Source organism: Crassostrea angulata, chromosome 10 (assembly GCF_025612915.1).
Source record: "Crassostrea angulata isolate pt1a10 chromosome 10, ASM2561291v2, whole genome shotgun sequence".
NCBI classification, from domain to species: domain Eukaryota; kingdom Metazoa; phylum Mollusca; class Bivalvia; order Ostreida; family Ostreidae; genus Magallana; species Magallana angulata.
In genome coordinates this window covers 50653312-50680094 of record NC_069120.1, presented here as the reverse complement: position 1 = coordinate 50680094, position 26783 = coordinate 50653312, and the positions used below count along the sequence as shown (strand labels likewise).

Sequence of the window (26783 nt, the reverse complement as noted above, 5' to 3'; positions counted from 1 at the left end):
TCATCAACACGAATTGTTACCAATGGGGCCGGTATAATGTTTTACATTAGCTACAAGTATCTCATCCCTCTAACGGACGGTTAGAAATCTATTCCTTATTCAATGTGGGTCTGTAGAACAGTCGTAGCTTACACCTTCCCCAAACCATGAATGACCCACCACCAAACTGGTCATGTTCAGCAACGCAGCAGTCCTTGAATTCCTCTTTATTTCTTCAAACACGCAATTTTGACCTCGCTCATAACTACATAGAATTTAAGAAATTAGAGGCGATACGTGTAGCATTCATGTTTGGCGAGGGGCGGGGGAGGAAGCAACGAAAGCAAATAGAAGATAATGCATATCCTGATTTCAAGGATAAACTTACGTATAAATGACTACATATTGCTTATTTTAAGAAGAAAAATCCACAGAAGACAGATGTGAAATTTCGACAAAAAACCGGATAATTTAGTATCTGTTCTATTTAGCTACAGTGAATGTCTGAAAACCAAACAAAACACCTTCACACCAACGCTGTTTACCTGACGGATGCATTTTGTCTCAGATAAAACTTTATAACTAATCAGATCTGTAACGAATTGTTAAATACAATGCAATACTGTAAAGGACCCCCTTTCTCAACTTTTTGTATGCAGAATGCAACACGTTGATGATGACTTTTTTTTAAATCTAATCAACAAACAAATCTGAATAGATGGTATACGTTATTAACAATCAGTTATGAGATCACTTTTTTGAAATGGTAAAAAAAAACCAGCTGTTGTTTCTACTTTTAGAAACTGCTATGACTGAGGCGCTTACGAGGGTTGTTCGGAAATTATTGAGACATTTTCTCTTATTCTTTTAATAAAAAAGATAAACTCTTTAAATTTCATCAAAACGTAAATCAGGATAGAGATTATCAATATGAAAAGTTTCCTGTCCATGGCATGAAAAGATCATTCATGGTAAGCTGACCAACGTGCCTTCGACCAGTGATCCGGCGCAACCGCAAACATTTCGCAACGTCATTTTATCGCTTCTTATTGCTCCTGTGTTTTAAACACCTTATAAACGAACGGAAATAATACTTATTCTTAATTTCTCATCTTTTGTTTTCATTTAAAGATGTCATCATTTACATTTTCTCTCATTCTTGTGGGGGGGGGGGGGTCGAGTTATTTTTACCCGAAAGTCTAATTACTGTGAATGTCTCCTGCAGTCATTTTTATATATATTTTAAAATTGTTTACAACGGTTAGTGTGTCAAAAGTACTTGATAATTAATCCCTAAGGCCTAATTCTAGTTAAATAATCAGTGAAAAAATAGGATGAACTCAAGCTCTATACCTTGTCTTGTCATCGTATAGTTATTTTAAGCAATTGCGTGGCCTTAAAAGGTCTTCTTCTGATATTTCCACCAGTTTGACGGTTTTCAATGCGCCGCCATGACGTCAAAATTCAATGTAAAGTCGTTCTCAGATTTCTATTGTTTGGTAAATATGTGTGTACCATATTCGTATTTCAACTCGAACATCAGTGAAACTTAATCAAAAGTTAGTCGCAAAGAATAGCAAAATGAACATATTTAATATGATTTCTTTAATCATTAACTGTAATTCTACGGACACTTATAAAATAGATGTTAAAATTGTTAAATCTCCAAGTTCATGGCTGCGCCGGGTACCCCGACCACCGACTTGTTTATATATCGTTATAAACAAAATATTAAATATTCTTTTTATATTACTTTGTTTTGTTATTTGTTGGCGTTTCTTCAGTGACTATACCAATTTTCACCAAAATTCGTCAATTAGAAAAGAAAATATTCGAGTTGTCTCAGTAATTTCCGAACAACCCTCGTATATGGAAAATCCAAGGAGAGTTCAAGTTATGTAGGACTATGGCCGTATACATTAATTATTACTAGTGTAAGATTAGAATGTCGTTTATAAATATACCAGGATTTTTCGAGATTGGTAATATAAAAGCAGCTGTTGTTTCTACTTTTAGAAACTGCTATAAAAGAGTATGAATGCCTGGGACACTTACATGGAATGTCCAAGGAAAGATAAAGTTATGTAGGAATATTGCTGTATAAATAACTAGAACCAAATGTCGTTTATAAATACTGGGGTTGTATTTAAATGGTGTTGCTAAAACGCAGAACGTAAAACGGAACGAAAAGTGGAACAGAATGGAATAAGGAAAATGTAACAGAAATAAGGAATCATTCTTTGAAGTGATAATTTCGGTCGGGCGTGGTCAAATGCAAAAAAGCCCAAATGGCTTTATGAAAGATTTGACCACGCTCCGACCGAAGTTATCACCTTATATATTCAAAGAATGATTTTTTATGACTTATAATTATACTATTTATAATATTTACAATTTTAAAAACAACATTTTAGGATCACTATTTTTTCATGTAGCACATGCTATGTATAATGATAACTACGCGGCGCAGCCAATAGTTTGTTTCGGTCATGCTATAAAACACGCCCATTTTGTGTCACTCATGTTTTATGAAATCATTGGTTTGTATGCTTCAAAAATGAATCGTAATATTCTCACAGACAAAAAAAGTTGAAAATGTAAATATATAATGTTATTTACTTGAGAGATGTGTTAAATAAGCTAAAAACGATAAATTTTGTCAATTTTTAACCTTGTTAAAACTGTTATCCATATGATTTTCTCAAAATTAACATTATATGCTTTGAAAAATGTAAAAAAAAAACAACGCACTGTGTTGTAGCTGAAAAAAGACAAGAATCCGCACGTTTTTCGATGAGGAGTTGGGTGTAGAGTTTATTTTCCTAAAACAAATGTGTTCCAATTTAATCATTTGCATTTGTAGCATCGATAATATGATACTCGAACAGTTCTCCCTTTTCAAAAACTCAAAGATAAAGATGAAATTTGACTATCCGCCATTTTGACATAATTAAGGATATTTTTGTGAAGACCAGCTCATTTCCTCAGACTCAGCACAACTTAATTACAATATTATATGTTGTATGTAATGTTAAAAGAAATACAATTATCGAAACAAAAACAAAAACAAAAAACTTAATTATGATAACATTTTAGTTGGTTATATTTCTTAGAAAGACGAATAGGGCCACAGAAAGATGTATTTTTATCACGTTATAACTGAAAAAATATCTCTTAATTACGAGTTAATTATCTCGTTATTTAAAGAAATGATCTCCTTACTACTAATGAATTATTTCGTTTTTAGGGTAAAAAATCTCGTAACTTACGAGAACCTTTTATTATATCTTTTAACGAAATAATTAATTCGAATAATTATTTCTTTAAAAGATATAAGAAAAGGTTTTCATAAGTTACGAAATTTTTTACCCTAAAAACGAAATGTTTTCTCGTAATAACGAAATATTTTTCCGTTATAATAGGATCTTTTCTCCTAGTTACGAGATTTTTTCTCGTAAGAACGAGATATTAGAGAGGTTTGGCAAACCTTGTTTTGGAAATAAGTTTGATTTTCATGAATATAACTATTTCAATGGCTATCATACAGAAATGAACTGCATGCCAAAAACAATGATTTTACTTCCTCTAATCATCCTAAAACATTAGTGTTTTAGAATATGTATTTTCTCAATTTTACTGTTATATTAAGGTAGTAACATAACTCAATATTTTACGTTTACAGTTTTAATTAGAATAAGAATTGAACGCCTGATAGCAAAAGTTTAATTACCAATCATTAGGTATTCAGGCTGCCTTCTTTTATTTCAGGACTATCATGTTACTTACTTAGGTATTTTAAGTATCCTAATCACTGGATGTAATATATACTAGAAATAAATTATTTTCCGTAATATTTTTATCTATTACAATATATATATATATATATATATATATATATATATATATATATATATATATATATATATATATATATATATATATATATATATATATATATATATTAAAAACTGCATGTCATAGAAAACAATGCTTTACTTTTCAACTTTCAAAAACTATTTTTAAAGATCCATCTTTTCAAGTTGTATTATCTTAACCAATAACATCTCCGCTCGATCTGAAAGAGAGAAAGACATGTCGTTTTAGATACTGAAAAAATTCTTATATATAAGGAACTGTACGCTAGTTAAACAATTTTATACAAGTTTCACATGATATCATTTTGCTCCATACATGTACAAACATTACTGCTTGTTTGGACAGAAAATATACTTAACAATTGTAACAGCCAATGATTTAAAATAGTACATGAACATGTACTGTTTAACAACAGGAAAAAAATAAAATTCGTCCAAAGATCGTCCAATTCTTTTTAAAATTGTTATTACTACTTCTCACTCATGGAAACCTTTAACATTCAGTTACATGTAATGTCTTCAAATTAAATTCTCGCACAAATTAAATAGCATATTCATCGCACGCAATATACATACTCTTGTGGACTCTCACAAATGAAATTATATCGAGTAGTACATGGTTCATCAGCCCAGTGACCATGAAAGGGTTTCCACAGTGCTACACAATTTGCACTAGTATGTTGATTCGGTTGACTGGCATGGAAATCGTTAACTTGGGTTGGTTGCTGATCGGACGAGTATATCCACCTGTCTTCTTCGATAATATCTGATATTCCAATCCAAAATTGTCCCGCTTTAAAAAAAATATATATATAGTACACGATAGGATCTATCATAAAATTGTCGATGGTGTGATCAATGACTCAAAATCAAACTTCCTGTTACAGACACAGTTTGATATTTTATCAACACAGGTTCATGATGAGTATCATTTTGTACAGATATGTCCATTTTTTTTTTCAATTTAAGACTAAAGTTTATAATATTATACTCAAATTTATTTAATCGTTCTGTAGTCCAAACACGAAGAAATAAGCAATTTAGTGAGATGTCTGTGTTATGCAAATAAACATAGATCCCATTATTTAATACTACATAAAGTTTGTAGTTATCACAAGGGGATCCATAAATTCCGAAACTGTTTTGAATGCCGATTACAGTTTAAAAGAACAAATTAAAAAACAGTGAAACGTATCATATGAATAGACAACGAGTACAGTTTTATGCTATGTAGGTCTGGATGCCTTACCGTAGTAAGGCAAAGAAACTACATGCATGTTAATATGACATGCAGTGATAACGAACAGTGTTCAAAATGAAAAGTAAAAACGTAAGGAAAATACAAAACAGAAACAGAGCAAACACGGACCTTTAGAACCATTAGAGGTAGGATCCGGTGCCATGGAGAAGTATGAAACAAATATGTACCCACTATAATTAATAAACTATCTTTTGTCAGTCTACGATGTGTGTTCGTATCATGTCCTTATGTTATAAATAGGTAAACATATAAGACGATTGCCTTACGAAAATAAAGAACGATTTACTTGCGTGCCCGCTGAATATAAATAATTGACATTTTAGAATAATCTAATCAGAGAGAGAGAGAGAGAGAGAGAGAGAATGAGAGAGAGAATGAGAGAGAGAGACTTTATTCTTTAATCTTTTTGATGTTCACCAAGTAAGTAGCAAACAAATTTGTCCATCCTGTATTTAAACATACACCATACCTTCATTTTCACTATGACTGATTAAAAACATTGATTCTTCATGAGATCTTGGTTCGGCCAGGACAGAATGAAAAGCACTGCAGAGGCTCTTAAATTAAGACGACATTGAACAAGACGACATTGAATTGTTTTTGTGCAATCCTAAGGAAATAAAAAAAAGAAGATTTTAAACTGATAAGAAAGACCAGAAATAACAAGAATAGATATAGGTAGGCCCATATCCAAAAATTTCGACTTTAAAATCACTTAAATTTTTGACTGTGCTAAGCTGATTTCTAAGTTAAAACACTAAAGTTGTAAAGAAATTTGTGTAAATAGGTCTTCATGTCCGTAACAACTTACATGAACACATACTAATCATTACATAATAGAAGAATTAGGGAAAAGAAATTTTAAAAAAGAGGGAGGGTGGAGTCAACGTATTACATAATTTTACATTGATAATTAATATTTTTATTGCTGATCATGAATGGGACTACATTTTTTCAAACCAATTGTAAGTAGGGTACCGGACTATTATACTGTATCTTAGATAGATAATAAACACTATTTGAATAAATTATAGATTAAAAACCAAGAGGTTCATGCAACAGATCGCTCAACGTCGTCTTAAGGATGTACATGTATATTGCTTATTTTTAAACGTCACTGTGCTTAATGCACCATTTTGTATTTAAACACAATACAACACATTGCCTAAATTTCTTTATACTACACATAAGAAAACCCACAGATGTCCTTGTAAAATGCATGCAACTTAAATAAATGATAAAAAGGGTGATAAATAAGCGCATTTGTTTATTTAAATGTTTCACAAAACTAACGTGGAAACATGATAGTTTTTATCATAGTTTATTTAATTTAATTAAATTCATGTACTTTAAGCTAAAAAGGTAGCACTTCAATTGCAATCGCTGTTAGGGCTACTTAACTTTGCCTGTTGGGTCGTAGCATTTGGCTGTCAACAAGCAGGTCTGACATAGTCAGCTTTATGTATCCCTGCTAACGCTAACTCCGTTGTGTATTCAATATCTCATCCACAGTGGTCTAGGTTAAGGTGCCTTGCACCCAAAGTAGAGCCTTCCCCATACCACTGCCAATCACTGATATGGCATTTAGTAGAAGAAACATAAATGCTTCTGCATAACTCTTTACCTAACAATACACATTAAACATGCCTGTCAGCAATAAGGGAATTTAAAGGGACTTGGACACGATTTGAGCTCAAAATTCAAAATGTTATTTTTTCCAATTTTAATGTTTAAAATGGTTAATATGGATTCTTTTAATGATTTGTCAAAATTTAAAGGTCAAATATTGAGTTATAGGCAAGATACAGAGTTTGAAAATCTTTGTTTTGTAAACAAAAATCGAGCTTTGTTATGGTTTAAATGGATATGTGTTTTATTGGTATAAGTCTCCATCAAATGTTGCTTTTTCTGTTTATCATATCATCTATGAACACATTGAATCAGTTAACCTTGTTTACCATGAGTCAATTGGTTAAAGAAATCGTAATTCCATACTTTTCATTATTTGTAAACAAATATTTAAGACTCAAGTTTTGTTTACATAACAATGATTTCTTACCTCTGTATCTCTCTTATAACTTTACTTTCAACTTTCAAATTTTGGTCAATCATTCAAAATAAGCAAGTTAACCATTTTATACATGAAAAAAGAAAAAGAAAATTTTGATTTAAAATCGAGTTTAAGTCCCTTTAAAACTTTTGTTCCAAATATGGTTTTTGTGAATCGTGGCCTGCTTCAGTTGACTTTCTTTTGCATTACATGGCCTTGATATCCCTCCGTAGGTGTGCATACCGAATTGTGTATTTATACATGTATATTTATGCCATTTCACAAGATAGGGACCATCACGACACTACCAAGGTCTATGATCTGTCAAAAACACTTGAAGGCCTTCGTAGATCAGAGTTAATAAGGATCTTCAAGTACCCATTTCTTCCAATCTTTTTAATTTAATCATCTTTCCAATATGTTTGTCGATCTCCATTTGAAGCCTCTCTGTTTTCAGCTTCTTTCAGTCTAGCCTACATTGTTCTTCTAATTTGAGATACTATGCATTAAAATTTCAGATCTACATTTTGATTCCGCATGTCATTTTAATCTTCAACTCCCAAAGTAAAAAATCCATATGAATTAAGTTTAAGAAACTCTAAACTCTACCCTACTACCATATGAAATTATCAAAACTAAATGTATAGTCATAAAGTACCTTACCTAAATTGTAAAATTCAGGGCCTCTGGGTCATGGGTTCAGGCCTGAAGGCGTGGCCAATATAACCTTATAGTAAAAATGTATTTAACATAGAAAATCTTTTTCTTTACATGTAGGGAAAAAATGAATGCATGGTTATAATCTCCAGGAAGCCCTCTGCGACAATTGTGAAATTCATGACCCCTGGGGCAGGGGTTCAGACAGTAGGATGGGCTAATATAGCCATACAGTGTTAAGGCATATAAAGCTTAAAAATCTTCTTCTCTTCTCCCAGACATGTGACCCCTACTTTTTTATTTACTGTTATATAAGACATTAAATGTATGTCTATTTGTATGCAAAGTTTTGGAAATATGACTTTTATTTTTTTTATTTGCGTTGTAATTTGATTATTCCAAATATTTTGTAACAGTCTCTACATTTGCTGTTATTGGGAGTTGATTTTAATCAACTCTCCTATGCAGTTACTCTGACAAACCGACAGTAAAACAGTGTTTGGATCAAAGCACAAATCATCGCCGCTGACAAGAATTAGTTCTTGAGAATAATTGATGGATTCGAAATAATGTATGCTAAAGCATTGTTTTTCAAGGAAACATATTTATAAATACCTTGAAAATAGTCAGATTTAAAATGGTACAAACAATTTAGATATTTTTGTAACTGTATGTATACTTACGCCAGAGTTAAATATAGTCTCGTTCAACTCGACGCTCGGCTGTCTCCTTAAATCTCTGACAAGCAGAGAGTCTCTCTTGCTTGTCGGAGATTAACGGCGATAGCCGAGCGTTTGGTTGAACGAGACGAGAGTTCAATATTGCTTGGATCCATAAATTCTCCAGAAATATTTATATCACTGATACATAGTTTGATTGAATTTATTTTAACTTTAAATATTACTTAACATGATTCATATGGGGTTTTATCAACATTCTAGTGTCGAAAAAGTCCAAAAATTCATATTATAAAAATGTGCGTAATTCAAATACAGATTAGAAACTACCTGTACTTGTCTTACAAAATAACATATCATTGATTTTAAAATATATAAACATCGATAAAATCAACTCCCGTCAGTTCTTGGGTACTTTGATATGGCATTTGAAGCCATCAGAAAAACAATGATTTTTAAACTCTGACTTTGATATTACTTTTATTATCACTACATGTGCCCAATACATACTGTATTGAAATCATAACTAAATAATAGTTCAAACTATAAATATTCATCATTTTTGTTTTGGCCACATATTTCCCAAAAATGGCATGTGACATAGGTCACAAATAAAATAAATGGACGTTTAGGTCCTCATTTTTATATCCAAGATGTTTTTTGATGATTGACATTACTCTTATTGGAGCCAACTTCCTTAATTGGAGTTATCTTCCATTGCTTGTTTATATTAATTAAATTGTGATTAAAGATAATGTAATAAAGAAGTTGTATAATTAAAGGAGTTATAAAAATAGTTTTACTATACAAAACAGACAAGCCAGTTTTTAAATTTTCTAAATAAACAAACAGACTTGTGAGTAGTAAAGAAGTAATCCCTTATTAACGGTACATGTGAAATGATTTGGGATAAATGCCAAAGGGTGAAGTGGGAACAGGATTAGAATATTGAAGAGCTGGAACATATGAAGTGAGCAAAAGTGGCAGGTTATGATTGGGTTTTTTTCCTTTAGTTTAATTGCCCAACAAGGAGACTTCTGGTCGCTGCCAATGGGGGATAGGAGGTTGTTTTAAATTAAACATGTATACTAGCCACCTTGTTTAAGTTTATTTTTGAATTCATATACACATAAAACCTATCTTGAAAGTTAGAAAATATTGGGAAATTATTTCCTATCAGAGTCGCGTACCTTTTTTCTGATATTAGGTTATGCATATTATTACGATCTTAAAGGTTTTTTTTACCAGAGTTATAGGTTTTATAGTCCTTTTTTAAAGATTTCAAGCAGAGAGGTGGTCGTCATTACAATAATTTATTTTCATATTTGTTTTACTTCAAAATGAAACCTAATTAAATGCATATATGAAATTCATCAACAGGTCTGGTATGGTTATGGTACTCAGGTGACTGTTTAGCCTTTTGGCCTCTTGTTTGTTTAAGTTACCCCGACCTTTTTTTAAAAATGTTCCGCTTAAAGTCTCCTTATGATTTCAAGTTGTTAATCTGGATAGTTGGATCAGCTATCCCTTATTGTGCGGTGTAAATCGGTCACGGGCCCGAGTGTATTAATCATAACCTGCCAGCCAGAATCAATTGGAATGACGTATGAGTGGTACAGTGACACCAAGTCGAGGAAACAATTGCAGCTTTGGGAGATAGGTTGTCTCCTCCTGATATGTTTATTTCTTATATAGAATCAAACGACTTTCTAACGATATATTATCTAAATCCTTTTTCCATATACAACGCAATGCACCTTGAAAAGATAACGTGCACTATGGCGTAAACCCTGTGTCTGGTTTTGTTTTGCTGCCAAGTCGATATTGGCGTTATGCACCTTTTGGGGATGGTCCAATAATGACCATAATGTATATTATAGCCAAACAAATTAATCTTTTTCGTACTGACAGCACCTACATGTCAAGTCTTGGTAACCAACAATTGTTCTACAATTTGCTATCAGTTATGTAACTTCTTTAAAAAACAGCCAAACTAGCTACTCCTCAGAATAGATACCAGGTCTGCAATGCGAAAAGGCAATGCTTAAACCTCAGACTTGGTAGACACAATGTTTCGTTTTTTCTATGCTGTTATAATTTTGGGCAGAAAGCTAACAATAACAAATTAGTAATCCCATCCTTTCATTTTATGGTTAAGATTTATTCTTGTATATGGGAAAGGGGGATTCCATGGGGGTTTTATTCAGTGTCTGTGGCGGGACTAGGTAGTTTATAGTGGATTTTGATCACTAAGCATGCTTCAAATCCGGTTCTTACCTTCCACTAGCTAAAAAAAAAACCAGGGGCAATTTTTAATTATACCATCAATTTGTTCAGAAAATAAATAGGTCAGGGGTCAGCTTTCAATAGATATATATGTAAAGTTCATTCATTTACATATATAAAGTTATTAGGGGGCGTACATATATAAAGTTATTAGGGGGCGTACATATATAAAGTTATTAGGGGGCGCATAGGTCATTGCTGGTGCCACATCCACCTCAAAACCAAGGGAGGGATTCCACAGGCTGGTGTCTGTTTCCTAGGCAACGGTAGGGCTGTGTACATGTTTGTTCCGATTATGCTTTCATACCAGGTAGCCCTCAGGAGTCGGGCGAAAAGAGCAGGCATCACTACCCGCCTTTACACAATCGTTCAGGCTTTGGACAGTGGGTCCTAAGTGGGTAGTCAAATGGGAATACTGCCCTTTCTTTCAAATTCCCAACAAAATTTATTATATATTATGCGACCTTATCGACCATTCTAGTTGTATTGGCTTTATAGTTTTGTCCGCTCAGTGATCAATAAATTGTGTGTCTGTGTCGTCTTGTTTTTCTTATCATGTCTACCTATCATAGTCATGTAAAGGTTAAACCTCTCACATAAATGGAAGTCTGTTAAATCACTTTCAAGTTACAGAGCTAAGTCAATATATAAATGAAAAAGAAAGGATGACTGAAAGCCATTTTTTATCAGTAAATATATTGTCCATTTGAAAAAGCGTGTAATACTTTAGACATAATTAACAACTAAGAATGAAAAAATATTACCTCAGCTTCTGCCCAAGTTGCGACTGTGTGACTAAACATGTAACACTTAGAATGAAATCGTATCCAACCAGTTTTACACCCTGCAACATAAACTGTTTTTAATTCAAATTATATTATCAAAGTGCATAGAAATGTATTCAAAAAATATAATCAGCTGAAGGACCGGACTGCTTTTTATCTGCACATTTATTAAACAGTGTGTGTGCGGTTTTAGGGATAGGGTCTATTGAAAATTAGCTAATACATTAAGCAACAAATATCTTGAACCATATTTCTTTTCTTTTTTACTTACTTTATAGATATAACAAGGAAATGATAACACATTTCATTATGCAAGTACTGTGGTTTCATTAATATTCAAGGGCATCAATTTTCGTGGATAAAGTGAAAATCACAGTTTCAAGGATACGTAAATTCATGGCCAATAACCCTATCAATACAAAATGTTAATAAAAATTGCACTTCAATGAACATCAACTAAACAACGAAATCCACGAAAATTGGTTTTAAACGAATATTGATGAAACCACAGTGTGCTAAAAATATGGGGTTTTTTTAAAATTCAGAGAAAAACATAGAAATATATATGCCATTTAATAACAAGCCAGTTAAAAAAACGCACATTTCTGCAATGAAACAAATATGAAAATAAAGTTGTTTTAGAAATTAGCTTTACATTATGTCTATGATATTACAAAAGATGTACATTATTCTCGATGAAAGGTGTTTTGTTTTACCAAAAAGCTCCTGGAGATATTTTACAACTTAATGTTGTATTATATAAATAGTGCCTGTTTAGGAGGGTAAGAGTTGAAATTGACACACCGAGAAAAGTATTATCAACCGACGCAAAGCGGAGGTTAACAATGGTTTTCGAGGGGTGTCAATTTCAACTCTTACCCTCCTAAACAGTCACTATTAGTTTTATTATACTGAATGTCTTAATTTTAAAGAAAACTTTACTACTTTTATATATGAATGACGTGAAATCTTTGGCGAACCGTACGCGCAAAGTTTACGCGCATGTAACAATTCGTTGTGTTACCCGTTGCTAAGTGTGTTGCTAACGCTGATGGTAATAGAACGGATTATCAACTGCGTCTAAACCAATCAGATTTCAGTATTTAACATGAAAGTATAATAATACACATTGTTACTAATTTAAAGGTACAAGTCAATTCTATTTTCGTATTATTATTGTTATTGTGTTTGTGCCAATAAAATATTTGTGTATTAAAACTCAGTATCTAAAATAGTTCAACCCGATTAAATGACGTAAGGAACCTTTATTGGATGATAATAAATATATCTCTGTATATAACGTACATATGTTTATGTCTTTATATCTATAATGTTAATGTGTAACTCTCTGGGTTTTCCTTTTTTTAAAAGAAAAATAACGAGTAAGAAAAATAGCTGCGTAGTGAAAATTGTCCTCTAGGTTCTGATTCTTGAGGTCTTGATTTTTCAGCAATGATTTAGAATTAGATACAATTTTGAAATTATTCCCATTCTGTCTTACTGATTTAAAAATTAATTGTTAATTTTATATATTTATAAAGGTTTAGATTGGAATTTTATTTATTTTCTTTATATTTAAAACCACCAACATGTCTTTAAAGTACTTTAAACTAGGCAAAAACTCTAAGGTCGCACCGAGCCCTTTCAATCTTCAATTACACTTGCAAAGCAAACATCAATTATTTACGATTTATCCTTTAAATGGTCGTATTGCAACTATCAGTTGTGTATCAGCTCACCTTTTGCACAAATGCATGCTTCCAATAAAAACAGGACCAATAGGACTCTCATTGTTATATATCTGTGTTAACCTGCACGACTACGCTAGAGTGTTTGGTATTATCTCTTTATACAGAACCTCTTTTTCGGAAGGTCTGACTCAGAGATAAGGAAATAATTCTAACATTGTCAATTCCATTTTTAAAAAAAACAAACATTTAGTACTGTACATGATTATGGTTAAGATTTTGTAAATACTTAATGAAATATGAGACATAAATTCATTTGAGGATGCTTTATGACAAATGTTTGGTTAAAATATGAAAGTGTGAGCTCTTAAAGTTAATTAAATCTCCCAAACGAAGTTTAAAGACTTATTGGTTTTGTACGGTTTCTTCTTAATTTTCTTCTTTATCGCCTCTGAACTTTTCCATCGCGTTCTCAGAAATGGCTTAACAAAATTGTACAAAACTAGGATATAATATGCCTGCATATCTATTGTATTTAACCTATAGATATATATAGATAACTTATAGATATTAGGCTTTCAGATGCATTTATTGAGTGTTATTGGCATTATTTGGCACAAAAGATATGGTCTCTTGGTCCTCTTCAACCCCTAGGTTTGGGAAAGTATTTCATATCTCAAAAACTGTTGACATCTGCACTCCTTATATATATAAATTTAAGGTAAAAGGGGTACACTGTTTTACCCCTGTGTGTCTGTCTGTCTGTCTGTTCGTAACAAAAATTTATGAAGTCGAGCCTTTCTCGAAAAGTGAATTCTGATACATACAACTATGAATTAAATTTCTTGTAAGTATATTGCATTTATCCATCAGTTCTGATGTTTCGTACGGAAGCCCGTAAGTGCCACATGACATATATAAAGAAAACTACACATATATATATATATATATATATATATATATATATATATATATATATATATATATATATATATATATATATATATATATATATATATATATATATATATATATATATATATATAAAGAAAATCGTATATTTATATATATAAAGAAAATGATATATATATATATAATGAATACGATATATATATATATATAAAGAAAACTGAATATATATAAAGAAAATCGTGTATATATATATAGATAACCACTGATATATATATATAAAGAAAATTGCGATATATAAGCAAGAGTGATATCTATATAAAGCCAAAAAATTCCACTACGTGACCTTCACCGATTGCAGCCTAATGCTGCATAGAATTAACAAACTCCGCCTACAGAGGAGAGAGGCCACAAATGCAATTATCGCTCCATGGTCAGCCGATCAAAAGAGAGGTAAAGAATTTATTTGTACTATAGACAATGTGTTAAAAGAAATTGCATGTAACTCTATTGTAACGAAAATATGTTTTACTGTTTAATATTTATATCCTTATAACCATCGCCTTAAAATTGTTTATAAACTGTTTAAATTACTAATAGATTGATAGGAGTGTCTGGCTACCCAAAGCACAAAAGTTTATTCCAACAAAAATTGTGGATGCCTGCGTGGAATAAGTGGAGGGGTCATAAGGTTACGGGTATTTTGGAAAATTCAACCTATTTTAAAAATTTGCTACCGAAAAATAGGTTATGGACACACCCAGTCCCCCCCCCCCCCCATAATTTTCTCTACCGCCTCCCTCTTTGGAAGTTCTTGGTTAAGATGGGTCTAAATATTTTGAGCGAAATAAATCTGAAGGGATTTATTCACATTACAGATGATTAATTAATTCTGATCGAGTGAAATATTGAATGCCTTTCATGCTTTGCACCAGTCCCGCCCAGTTTGTAAAACATTACCTGGTATTGAATAATTGTTTTTTAAAGTAAACGTGATTTTATTAATCACAGTATTATCTTTTTTACAGATGACAGCCGAATTATGGATATACGTTTTGCTCTCTTATCAGTGCATAGATATTATACATGCAAAAATTTATATAGATTTATAAGTTAGAGGACATTTTACAAAATGTGGAAAACTGTAAAACGAAATTAAAGTGACACCTCTAGCTGACATACTAGTATTCGATGAACTTATATAATTAAAGGAGGTTTTTGAGTTTAAAACCAAATTATTTGAAAAAAAGGATGTGTAATCGCTTATGTTTTTGATGTTATTCTGCAAGATGTTTAAGATTCTTCAAATCATTTTGAATTTTCCAAAATACCCGTAACCTTATGACCCCTCCACTTATTCCACGCAGGTATGCACAATTTTTGTTGGAATAAACTTTTGTGCTTTGGGTAGCCAGACACTCCTATCAATCTATTAGTAATTTAAACAGTTTATAAACAATTTTAAGGCGATGGTTATAAGGATATAAATATTAAACAGTAAAACATATTTTCGTTACAATAGAGTTACATGCAATTTCTTTTAACACATTGTCTATAGTACAAATAAATTCTTTACCTCTCTTTTGATCGGCTGACCATGGAGCGATAATTGCATTTGTGGCCTCTCTCCTCTGTAGGCGGAGTTTGTTAAATATATGCAGCATTAGGCTGCAATCGGTGAAGGTCACGTAGTGGAATTTTTTGGCTTTATATAAATATCACTCTTGCTTATATATCGCGATTTTCTTTATATATATATATATCAGTGGTTATATATATATATATATATACACGATTTTCTTTATATATATTCAGTTTTCTTTATATATATATCGTATTCATTATATATATATATATATCATTTTCTTTATATATATAAATATACGATTTTCTTTATATATATATGTAGTTTTCTTTATATATATCATGTGGCACTTACGGGCTTCCGTAGTTTCGTAACTATAGGAGACCTGGAGCACAATATTTATACCAAATTAATTGAATATCTTTATCTTATTCTAATTAACGCGTCAAACAAAATCGTAAAACTTTTCCAAGGAATCGTTGATTATTTGAAGCATATAAGTTCATATTCGTTGAATGAATATTAGACTGTTCTTTGACATCCGTGGTAGCCAAATATCTATGATTTTACCATAAAACACGAATAATTTGTTTGGTTTACCTTAAACACAACTCAAAAATTCTAATAGGAGAGCACCGCCACAAATGTCATAGTTCTTAAAAAGCTGAGTACGGCAACACTAGTTTTCATGTTATCTTGTGGCATGCACTGCCTGCACACTTTAGAGTGTCTGAAGCAGTTGATCACTTTTATTGACATAGCTTTGCTCCAAAATCAAGGATATCATTTTGCGTAAGGAACACGTGATGTGATCAGACCAAGGAATAAATAAATATACAACACTCGACTCAGTACAAAAATGCTATTAATTCATAAATATTTGTTTTTATTTGCCAGATTTTAACCAAGCACATCCCCATTTGATCTGAAAGAAAAGGGGATAGCATCAATATATGCGTTTTACTTAATATCAAAATTAGATAAAGACAACTTGTAAAAAAGGCAAAACTGTATATTTTTTTCACCTCGGAAAATTGAACCACTCATTCTTAAACCTCAAATGAATTTCATCTTATATTAAAATTTATTAAAATCTACATACTTTTCCTTGGTCTCACAAATAAAGTTAAAATGTTCAGAGCACGGTAAATCGCCCCAGTATCCATGGAATATTTTCCGCAGTGCTACACAGTTAGCACTGGTATATTCATTAGGTTGCCCAGGATAGAAATCAGTAACTTTGACCGGCTGTAGATCTGAGGAGTAAACCCATCTGTCCTCTTTTATTATATCTGATATCCCGATCCAGAAGTGTCCAACTATTGAATATACAGGATTGTGTGACGTTATTGGCTTGATGTGCATGCAAGTAGAACACGTGATTTTTTTAACTTAAAAAATCTTTTTAGAGATATTTTAAGGACATAATATATTTGAGAAGAAGTTAAGTCTGAGCCCCGTCCCTGATAATTGTCTTCTTTAAATGTTTTAAAGAGTTTAAAGTATTGGTTCAAAACAATTTTAAGCTTAGGTCTCCCATCATTCCAGATGGAAGCTAGACTGGGGGGCAACTACTTTCTCTCTTCTAGGAATGCATTTTTTCTGTAGAACTTGATAAAATAATTGATTTAAGCTATAACATTCAACTTTCAAAACTCACAGCAATGATACAGAAGTGGAAAAGACGTATTATAACTTTCATTATCCAAAACTTTAAATGTACCCAAACTAAGTCATTTGGTTATTTCATTACCAAATCCCAGTCAAGAAACCATTTCCAAGTTAATTAAACTGATTTTTAACTTTATTTGAGGTCAAAATGTGATAAAACTAAACATGTAGTTGTTACGCAACACCATACACTAGGAGTTCTTAATGTGGTAATCTTGATTATTTTTTAAAATCTTTAAAATATTCCTGAATTTAAAGAGTTTCCAAGGTAAGTCACTTTTTTATTTATGGTTGGATATGTCTGATTCATGAATTTTTGTGATTTTAAGGTATCCGATCCATAATAGCCTCAGATTTAATGAATTTGGATGCATAACAGTTTAAAAATTATTTTCAATAGTGTTTGTATTCCTAATAATGAAATGCATCTTTCCACCGAAGCATTTATTATTATTCTTAATAGTTGATTTTTTTATTCTAAAAATGTGCTTGTCCCCATAGACATCAATGCATTCTTCATTAATTAATTACTTCTTAGTTAATAATATTTTTGAAAATTTTTCTAGGTAAATCTTTTTCTACTTTAAAATGCTTTTAATTAATATCAGAGATTTTACTACATGATGAAGTTTCAAGGTAAGAAAAATTGGGTCCGGATAGAGCTGAAAAATTTATTATCATTATTATTTAAGACCTCCACAAACTCTGCTGCTCAATAGTTACAGTAAAGAATTTTACATAAAATATTGGTTATAATCACTATTTAAAGAAACGAAAATTAGTTAAAAAAGGAAAGATGTACGTTTTGTGAATATGAGTGAAACTATTTTACATGTACACAGAAACGTGGCATGTTTGAATTGATCTCAGCTTACATACATGTAATTATTCTACTACCTTGAAACGAGTAGGTTATTATGTTATCATACTATTTTGGTGAGTCAACACTTTTAAATGAAAGATTTGTCATGAATTTTATAATGTTTATACCATACAGTATACATTTTAGTGTTTAATAGGTAGTAAAATACCAATTCTACATGAATTGATGGGCCATATTATAATGTTGATTTTTTTTATCTGAAAATATTCTGCTATCGATAACTTATTATGGAAAATATATATTAGAAATATAATTTATTTTTTATAACTTTAAAATTTCTAATTGTAAAAAGTTGCATAGAGGTTCCAAATTTTTTTCATTTTTCATAGATTAGTAGATCGTGTAACTTATCTAAAACCTATTTTATGTAACTCTGGAATAAGTGATGTATGCAAGTTTTTGTGAGTGGTCTTTGCAATGTATCAATAGCACATACATGAATAGAGCATCATAAAAAAAGTAAAACTACGTTATAGAATCGGGCTCTTGAAAATAAAATAGACCAATACATCACCATACTTCTTAATTTTGATTTGTCGTGTTCACATCAAATTTTATCTTAACTATAATGTCAGACACAATTGTGTAAAACAAACCTTCATTTTCACTTTGACTTATCAGGAACATGGATTCATCGTGTGACCTTGGTTCAGCCAGAATAGTGTGAAACGCGTTGCAAATGCTCTTAAAAGTAATTATTTGGCGATGAAATATGCAACAAAAAAAAAGTTGGTTATTGAAAGAACACTTTTTAAAAATGTCCGTAGCGTGTTTAAAGTTGAAATAATATAAATGACATGCATGAAGTAAATTTAAAAGAAAATGAATTATAAACAGATGACAATTTTTTTTTAAAGTTTAATGAATTTTATCTATCAAACGTTTAACAAACTTCACAATTAAAAAGACTGAAATACTGAAATCTTAAAAACAAAATTGACATCAGTATTTCATATTCGATATGCATATTTTGAAGAAAAAAAATGGATCGTTACTATAAATTCGGTTTGGGGACCACATTTTTACATGTTTTACTTTTTGCATATTTTTTTCATTTTACATAATTCTAAATAACTTCAATTCTTTACAATATTTAATTGTTGCACTATAAAATCGCTAGATGTTTTTGGAGAAAAAACTTGAAGAATAAGTATCTCTATACGATTTTTCAATTGATCAAGTGTATATTCAATCAAAAATATTGGTTTCCGTTGCTTTTTTTTTTTTTAAATCAAAATGGTTAATGAACTGGTCTACTTCTTTAGTCCAATCTATTACATTGTATACACAGAATACCTCAGCTTCTGCCCAGGTTGCTGTTGTGTTACTGAACATGTAACATTTTGTATGATGTCGTATCCAACCAATATCACATCCTGCAACATGAACCGATTCTATCAGCTATCGACCGCCTTAATCTACGTGTACTGAGTAGTACGATACTTGGTCATTCTTTAATACGACAACGGTTGCTGTATTATGTCCTTTCGAAAACTTCTTCCAAAATTGTGACAAAATAAGTGCTTGTTGATGGGTCAAAATTTGTTTTACCTTTTTGTTTGGGGCTCAAGAAAAGATAAATCACAAGTGCAAATTTGAAAGATACTAAAAAATTATGAAACTGTTTCTTGATTCTGTCTAAAGTCTTTGGCGTGTTTGATAAGGGATACATAAAGGCAAACGTTGTAGTTGGTTGATGATGATGAAAGGATTTCTAAAAAGACTCAAAAAACTTAGAAATTAATTAATTACATGAAATAAGTGCAATGGTAATATATCACAGCAATAATTCTATTTTCAATACGTACTGTAAACCAACTTTTATTCGCGAGCAGGACAATTTTTAAGGTTGACGAGAGCCTCGTCGTCGCGAAAATTTATCGACCAAACCAGTCTTTTCATTTGGTTGTGATAACAACATAACATTTACTCGCGAAAAATTGTCGTTGTGAACCAGTTGATCATGAAAAAATTACAATAACAAACCGTCAACCATCTCCAAAATCCATAAAACGAAATACAAATTCGAAGGAGGAGTAAGCATCCTCTGCTGACCAGTCACACCCGCCGTGCGCCCAATGTCATATCAGTAAAAATGTCATTACCGGGGAAAATGTCGTTATTTGGGGAAAGATCATGATCGGGAAAAACCGAGAAAAACCCGTGGATTTGGTATTTAATCAATAGTTGAGAGCAGAGCAATCACGTACCTCTGGGAAACCTCAGAGGCAGGATCAGGTGACTAGGAGGAGTGAGCATCCTCTGCTGACCGGTCACACGAAAAATCGCGAAATAATGTCGTTGTAAATAAAAGTTGGTAAATTGTGAGTGAAGAGCAAGCTAATCTAATAGAAATTTGATTCATTATTTTTCATAAAGAAAATGATCATGATTGAACAAAAATTATCGTAAATTATTTTGATAACAGAAATGACAAAAATTGCCGTGTCATAAAGAAAAGAAAATGTATCATAATGTATCATAAATAGGCAAAATGTATCATAAATATTTTCTGTTTATCATGGGGAATCCTTTTTGAACACAATTACAAAATATAATACATGTATAAATGTTACATATCTAATCACAACGACATCACATATTGGTTCAGCTTACCTTCCCCAGAATTGTAAAGTTCCAATAGCATCAACAATGTCACAAAGAATCTCATTGTTTTTTATAACTATAAGTACAGCACAGCAAAAGTGCTAAGGTTTATCTTATCTACTAACAGAGATCGCACTGACTGCACAATATGTAAGGGAAGTCAAGAACATTTTCCATAGAGCAAGCACTCTAGAACTTATCAAAAGATAAAAAGAAATTATAATCTAGTATTATTTTTATAACAAAGAATGTCATAGCTTTATAATAATACGTAATTATTCACATCTGGTTGAAAGGAAAACCCCGGGATTTTTATTTTATTTTTTTTTAACATGAATTTTCTTTTTATTTTGAAACAAATAGGAATTTCTTTACTTTACATTATTTGTAAAAAGACTCAAACTTTGTTTACTTTCAACGACTTCTTTGCTCTATATCTCGCTAGTGTCTTGATTTCTAACATTCAAATTCTATTGAGTCATTCAAAGTACACAAGTAAACCATTTTATACATAGACTTTAAAAACAAACTTTTTCATCTCAAATCGTGTATAGGTCCTTCTAATGCGTCTCCGTTATTCATGTGTACTTTTAAATTAATTACAATTGCAAAAATTATTCAATTACTTATGTTTCATTTCGAAAGCTCTTGTTCATTTGTACTTGGAAAAAGGGATGTGAAAACACAAACTTGGTAATTCTATCGAATAGGCCGTTATGTATTGTGATTTGGCTTTAAACTGTTAAAAAGCGTCATTCTTAAAATCAAGCCGAATTGAATCTCAACCTATATTAGATCTACGAAATTCTTTGGTTTTCATAACAATTTAGAGAAAAAATAAACTGTGATTTATTTTCATGTTTTTTTTTTTATTTAATGAATTATTATCACAGGCAAGAGTAAATTTGTCAGAAATTAACCAAGGACATCACCACCCGATCTGAAAAAACAAGATGAGTTACAGTGATAATAAGCTTGGAATTAAAAAAAAAAGTATATTGAAACAGTTGCACTTCAGTCGGACAATCTATTGGACTGGTACATGTATCATTTTAAATCGGTTACACTGATAATCACTAATATTGTTCAAATCTAACAACTTAGGATCACTTATGTCCTATTCCTTATATCAATGAATATTTTGGTCAATATTTTGCAATAATTAGGAGTCCTTACTCTTGTGACATCTCACAAATGAAGTTATAATGGGCTCCGCAGGACTCATCGGCCCAGTAACCACGGAATGGCTTCCACAGTGCTACACAATTAGCACCGGTATGTCCGTTAGGTTCTCCGGCGTGAAAATCGTTCACCTTTGACACCTGTAGATCCGATGAATAGATCCATCTGTTTTCTTCTATAATATCTGATACCCCAATCCAGAATTCTCCGGCTATTGAACATGAAAATATATATAAGTATACGCATTACGCCACTGTGCATTGTACTATTCAGTTATTTTTCACATACTGGTGTTGATGCAAAACATTCTGTTTCGCCAGCATATTCCAAAAGATTGAATGAATCATGGTCAATTGTAACTTTCAAGCTGTATATATGTATTTTCCTTGACCATATTACAAACTGTTAAAATGTAAACGAGTTTTCATATAATCTGATTCATGTTGCATTTACATGATATATTTTTATCAAAACAATTAAATTTAAAAATATCATAAAATTACAATTGTATATTTACATCCACGGAGTACGATTCCCTCTATTTCTAACGAAAACTTACTCATTGTTAAAGGGGCATGGTCACGATTTTGGTAAAAAATTATTTCTCCGTTTTTAATATTTACAATGCTTCAGAAAGGCATTTTTAATAGGCAACCGAAATTTGAGTGTCATTTGTTAAGTTATAAGCGAGTAACGAAGCTTAAAATTCTTGCTATGTAAACAAAGCGTTTGTTTACATTTTGAATGTTGAAATAAAAATTTCAGTTTTAAACCTAAAACGAATGTGTGAAACGTTAGGAACTGTGTATCTATGCTTAAAACAAATAAAAAGATAGACAAATAGGCTGGAAAAAGATTTTTTACTGATATATTGAACCAATGTAAACAAAAACAGGGCACGAGCCTTGTTTACATGACAAAGAATTGTGAGCCCTATATCTTGCTTATAACTTTACGAATGACTCTCAAATTTTATTTGATTATTAGAAATGCATTTTTAAGCATTGTAAATAATAAAAACATAAAAAATAGAATTTGACCAAAATCATGACTATGCCCCTTTAATTCAACTTAAAGGACTGAAATCTACACGCCCCGTTTATCGATTGGTCGAAACCTACAGTGACCTAAGAAAATCACGGACTGCACTAAATAATCACGATGATGTCAAACTCAAATTCCAATAGGAGACGATTTGGCTTTTTCTTTTAACCAATGTACTGACGAATATTAACAGTAATTAAGTTAGTTTAACTTACTTTTGTACATGAATTTATTAATTTGTTAAAAATAAACTGTAAAATGCTTTCTTTGATGAGTCATGTGGGTTATGAAGGTAGCGATCATTGCAGAAAAAAATTACATATTGATTATCAAAATATGGAGTAGAATTTTATTCCAAGCCGTATATTGGCGAGTTTTAATATATATCTAATACATCTATTAAAACCTAATCTATATGAGAGAGAGAGAGAGAGAGAGGCAGACAGAAAGACAGACAGACAGACAGACAGACATGAAATGACTTCATGGAGAGACAAAACGAAAATCATCTACATACATTATGTACATGATATTGTTTAAAGATTGATTTGAGTAACCGTTAGCAATTGCCAAAACAAGCACATATAACTACATGTAACAAACCCTGTATTATCAAGAATTAAGACGATTAATTAATTGACACAAGAACCTTGATTTACACTGTGGCTGATCAAAAACCTGGATTCTTCATGTGACCTCGGTTCGGCAAGAATAGAGTGAAAGGCGTTGCAAATGCTCTGAAAAAGAAATTGACATTGCGTTATTCAGAAAAGAATCCCCATGCAGTATATACTATTTTTATTTCTTGAACCTTGGATATATACGAGTGTAAATAAATGGCCAATGTCGTTGCAATTAGAAACAAGGAGCCAATTTGCTAAACTTAAAGAGTCACTGCTAAAATGGCGGACAGAGATTAACTTTTTAATGCAATTTTACACTGAAAGCTTATGGTTCAATTTGAGAGAAGCAAAACACTTAACCTGTATAGATCTGTATAAAGTCAACATATCTATTGAGTAAATGGAAGCACGTGCATGTATGTTGTATATAACTTAACTTGCATATTTTTACGAGGCCCATTGAGCTCATTTTCGTGGGTGGGCTTTCATGTAGACCATTACTTTTTCTGCACATAATGCATAAGTAACTAACTTCGATTAATTTTATTATATTATAATGCTTCGATAATTGCAACCTAGTATCTTCAAATTCAATTTGTAATATTAGAATATAGTAACTAAGAATTACCTCGGCCTCTGCCCAAGATGCTGCTGTGTGGCTAAACATATAACACTTTGTTCTAAATTGTACCCATCCAACTTCGCATCCTGCAACGTGAAATGATTTCTTTACAAATCAAGCAAATTCTTGATGTTTAACATGCAGCGAGTCGCATTTTGATAAAGCGTCGGCTACCTGTATGCGAGTTTAATAAGCTCAAAACTTAGCCTCGAGACTTTTGCAATTGTTACTATTTTCTAAAAAGAAATTAACAAGTATTATACAAATAATTAATGTTAAGAGGACTTGATGGTCATGGCCATTTTAAGACCATTTCAATCTTTTCAAGCACGACAAATCCGTATTTAAAAAACATAGGAAAAATTACCCAATTTTAAAGCTTAAATATTTGAATTTTTCTGTACTAAATGTCATACAATGCCAAAGTTTACAGATCTGATGGCTAATTTTTTGACCACCCAGTCTCCTTAAAACTGAAAATTCATAAAAAAATTTAATGATTTACTTTTACGCCACTTCATTTGCTAGTATACATTAGCTCCAATGCTTCTTAAGAAGCTCAAAACGCGATATGTACATTTACATCAGTTTATATTTGTTTTTCATTCAAATATTTTCAGTTGCTTGATTATTTAACAGCTTAACTGTTAAACTCACATATGGTAAGCTAAATCTTTTAAACACCGCTAAGTCATTTATTTTCAACTAATAAATTCACATTTATCTGAAATACATGTAAATTGGCTGACTTCCTATAGACGATATACATGTATCTATGGTTGTTATTACAACGTGTCTTACCCTCGATAGAACTGTAAAGTTCTAATAGAATCAGCGCTACCAAGAATTTCATTGTTCCTGAAATGATATAACAGTGCAATAATTGGTACGACAACGCTTGAGTTTGATGTTTATCTTATCTTTTGATTCGCATATTATATAGTACCTCGTGAACGATATGTTGGCAATTAGGGCAAAAAACCGGGAGTACCATCATGATGATATACTATTGACAAGTCAGTGTGAGCTCTAATGCGACAACAAGTATAATTATTGTCAGTTGATCAAAATGTCAACAACACAAATCTTCTTTGGAATTGAATACTCGATTGCATTTTATATTAAACTTAATATCATGAGTTCGCTTTAGCGGGTTATTTAAATTTTTTCTGCAATGATCTCTACCTTCATAACCCGCATGAATCATCAAAGAAAGCATTTTATTGTTTATATTAACATCTCTCTTTAACAAATCAATAATTTGATTATGTAAAGTAAGTAAAATTCGCTAAATTACTGTTAATGTACGTAAGTAGGTTAGCTAAAAGGAACAGCCTAATTGTCTCCTGTGAGACTGAGAGTCTGGCATCATCATGATTATTTCGTGCAGTCCGTGGTATTTTGTAGGTCGCTGTAGGTTTATGCCAATCGATAAACAGGGCGTGTCAATTTCAGATCTGTCAATTTCTACTCAAGTTTCAGCCGCTGTAGATTTCGACCAATCGATGAACAGGGCATGCAGATTTACATATATGGCTAGAAATTAGTCCTGACTTTTACCCATTTCTATTTGTAACCAGTAACATTGGTTACATTGGTAACAATGTTTGATTATAAATGATTTTCAAACTTTGATGTCCTTGTGACAGGTTACAGTGGTTACTGGTAACATTGGTTACAAAATAGAGTTAGGTTTGGGTTAGGGTTAGGGGTTAGGGTCCTTGATGTTGATGTCCTTGTGACAGGTTACAGTGGTTACTGGTAACATTGGTTACAAAATAGAGTTAGGTTTGGGTTAGGGTTAGGGGTTAGGGTTATTTTAAGGTTAGGGGTTAGGGTTAGTTTAGGGTTAGGGTAACCATTGTAACCAATTTAAAAAAGAGCCACTGTAAATCATGAAAATGGCTGTCACCACTGTTACCCAATGTCACCAAGAGAATATATAGCTGTAACCATTGTAACCATTCATTGTAACCGAAAAAATAAGACCCTCTTTTAAACAGAAAAAAGCCCATCACCTCTGTTACCTTTTGACACAAATGGATTATAGCTGTTACCATTGTAACCATTGTAACCAAATAAAATAAGACCCCCTGCTAAACAGAAAAAGGCTCGTCACCTTTGTTACTTTTTGTCACCAATAGAATATAGTTGCAACCATTGTTACTGGATGAAATTAAACCATCCAGCGGAAAGAAAATAATCAGTTTTGTTATAGGTTACCGTATGTTACTTTTGTCACAAGAAAACAGTGTCCAGTTTCTGGTTACAAATGAAATTGGGTAAAAATCAGAACTAATTTCTGGCCATATCTAAAATTTATACAAAGGCTAGAAATTAACTTGCTGCAGGTCTGTAACTCCCGGTCTAAAAAAAATTCGGATGGACGACCTGGGATC

The 26783-nt window shown here is 31.7% G+C and overlaps 3 protein-coding genes across 3 annotated transcripts; all 3 read right to left on the bottom strand.

The window, feature by feature from the left end:
* Nucleotides 1–3929: 3929 nt before the first annotated feature.
* Nucleotides 3930–13416, bottom strand: LOC128165804 (perlucin-like protein). Its single transcript, XM_052830640.1, has 5 exons — nt 13310–13416; nt 11550–11629; nt 5585–5672; nt 4431–4647; nt 3930–4054 (listed from the first exon to the last, which is right to left on the bottom strand). Exons 1-5 carry the CDS (start codon nt 13359–13361, stop codon nt 4030–4032), a joined length of 462 nt encoding a protein of 153 aa, XP_052686600.1. The 5' UTR covers nt 13362–13416; the 3' UTR covers nt 3930–4029.
* Nucleotides 13417–16617: 3201 nt separating this feature from the next.
* On the bottom strand, nt 16618–21024 carry LOC128167357 (perlucin-like). The gene is made up of 5 exons (XM_052833036.1): nt 20923–21024; nt 19603–19682; nt 18903–18990; nt 16855–17071; nt 16618–16677 (listed from the first exon to the last, which is right to left on the bottom strand). The coding sequence occupies exons 1-5, from the start codon at nt 20975–20977 to the stop codon at nt 16653–16655; spliced, it is 465 nt and encodes a 154-aa protein (XP_052688996.1). The 5' UTR covers nt 20978–21024; the 3' UTR covers nt 16618–16652.
* A 742-nt stretch (nt 21025–21766) lies between these two features.
* LOC128167358 (perlucin-like protein) lies at nt 21767–25307 on the bottom strand. Its single transcript, XM_052833037.1, has 5 exons — nt 25186–25307; nt 24391–24470; nt 23789–23876; nt 22090–22306; nt 21767–21853 (listed from the first exon to the last, which is right to left on the bottom strand). Exons 1-5 carry the CDS (start codon nt 25235–25237, stop codon nt 21829–21831), a joined length of 462 nt encoding a protein of 153 aa, XP_052688997.1. The 5' UTR covers nt 25238–25307; the 3' UTR covers nt 21767–21828.
* Between the last annotated feature and the right edge of the window lie 1476 nt (nt 25308–26783).

Bases quoted from the DNA above. Each gene is read 5' to 3' on its own strand.
- LOC128167358 (XM_052833037.1), bottom strand. From the start codon at position 25,237: ATGAAATTCTTGGTAGCGCTGATTCTATTAGAACTTTACAGTTCTATC. The intron at 24,471-25,185 runs GTAAGACACGTT...TTCACGTTGCAG, and splicing joins ACTTTACAGTTCTATCGAGG to GATGCGAAGTTGGATGGGTA. The intron at 23,877-24,390 runs GTAATTCTTAGT...TTTCTTTTTCAG, and splicing joins CATCTTGGGCAGAGGCCGAG to AGCATTTGCAACGCCTTTCA.
- LOC128165804 (XM_052830640.1), bottom strand. From the start codon at position 13,361: ATGAGAGTCCTATTGGTCCTGTTTTTATTGGAAGCATGCATTTGTGCA. The intron at 11,630-13,309 runs GTGAGCTGATAC...TTTATGTTGCAG, and splicing joins AGCATGCATTTGTGCAAAAG to GGTGTAAAACTGGTTGGATA. The intron at 4,055-4,430 runs GTATGTATATTG...TCTCTCTTTCAG, and splicing joins ATTTGTGAGAGTCCACAAGA to ATCGAGCGGAGATGTTATTG.
- LOC128167357 (XM_052833036.1), bottom strand. From the start codon at position 20,977: ATGAGATTCTTTGTGACATTGTTGATGCTATTGGAACTTTACAATTCT. The intron at 19,683-20,922 runs GTAAGCTGAACC...TTCATGTTGCAG, and splicing joins ACTTTACAATTCTGGGGAAG to GATGTGATATTGGTTGGATA. The intron at 17,072-18,902 runs GTTTGTTTTACA...TATATTCAATAG, and splicing joins AAGTCAAAGTGAAAATGAAG to TTGGACACTTCTGGATCGGG.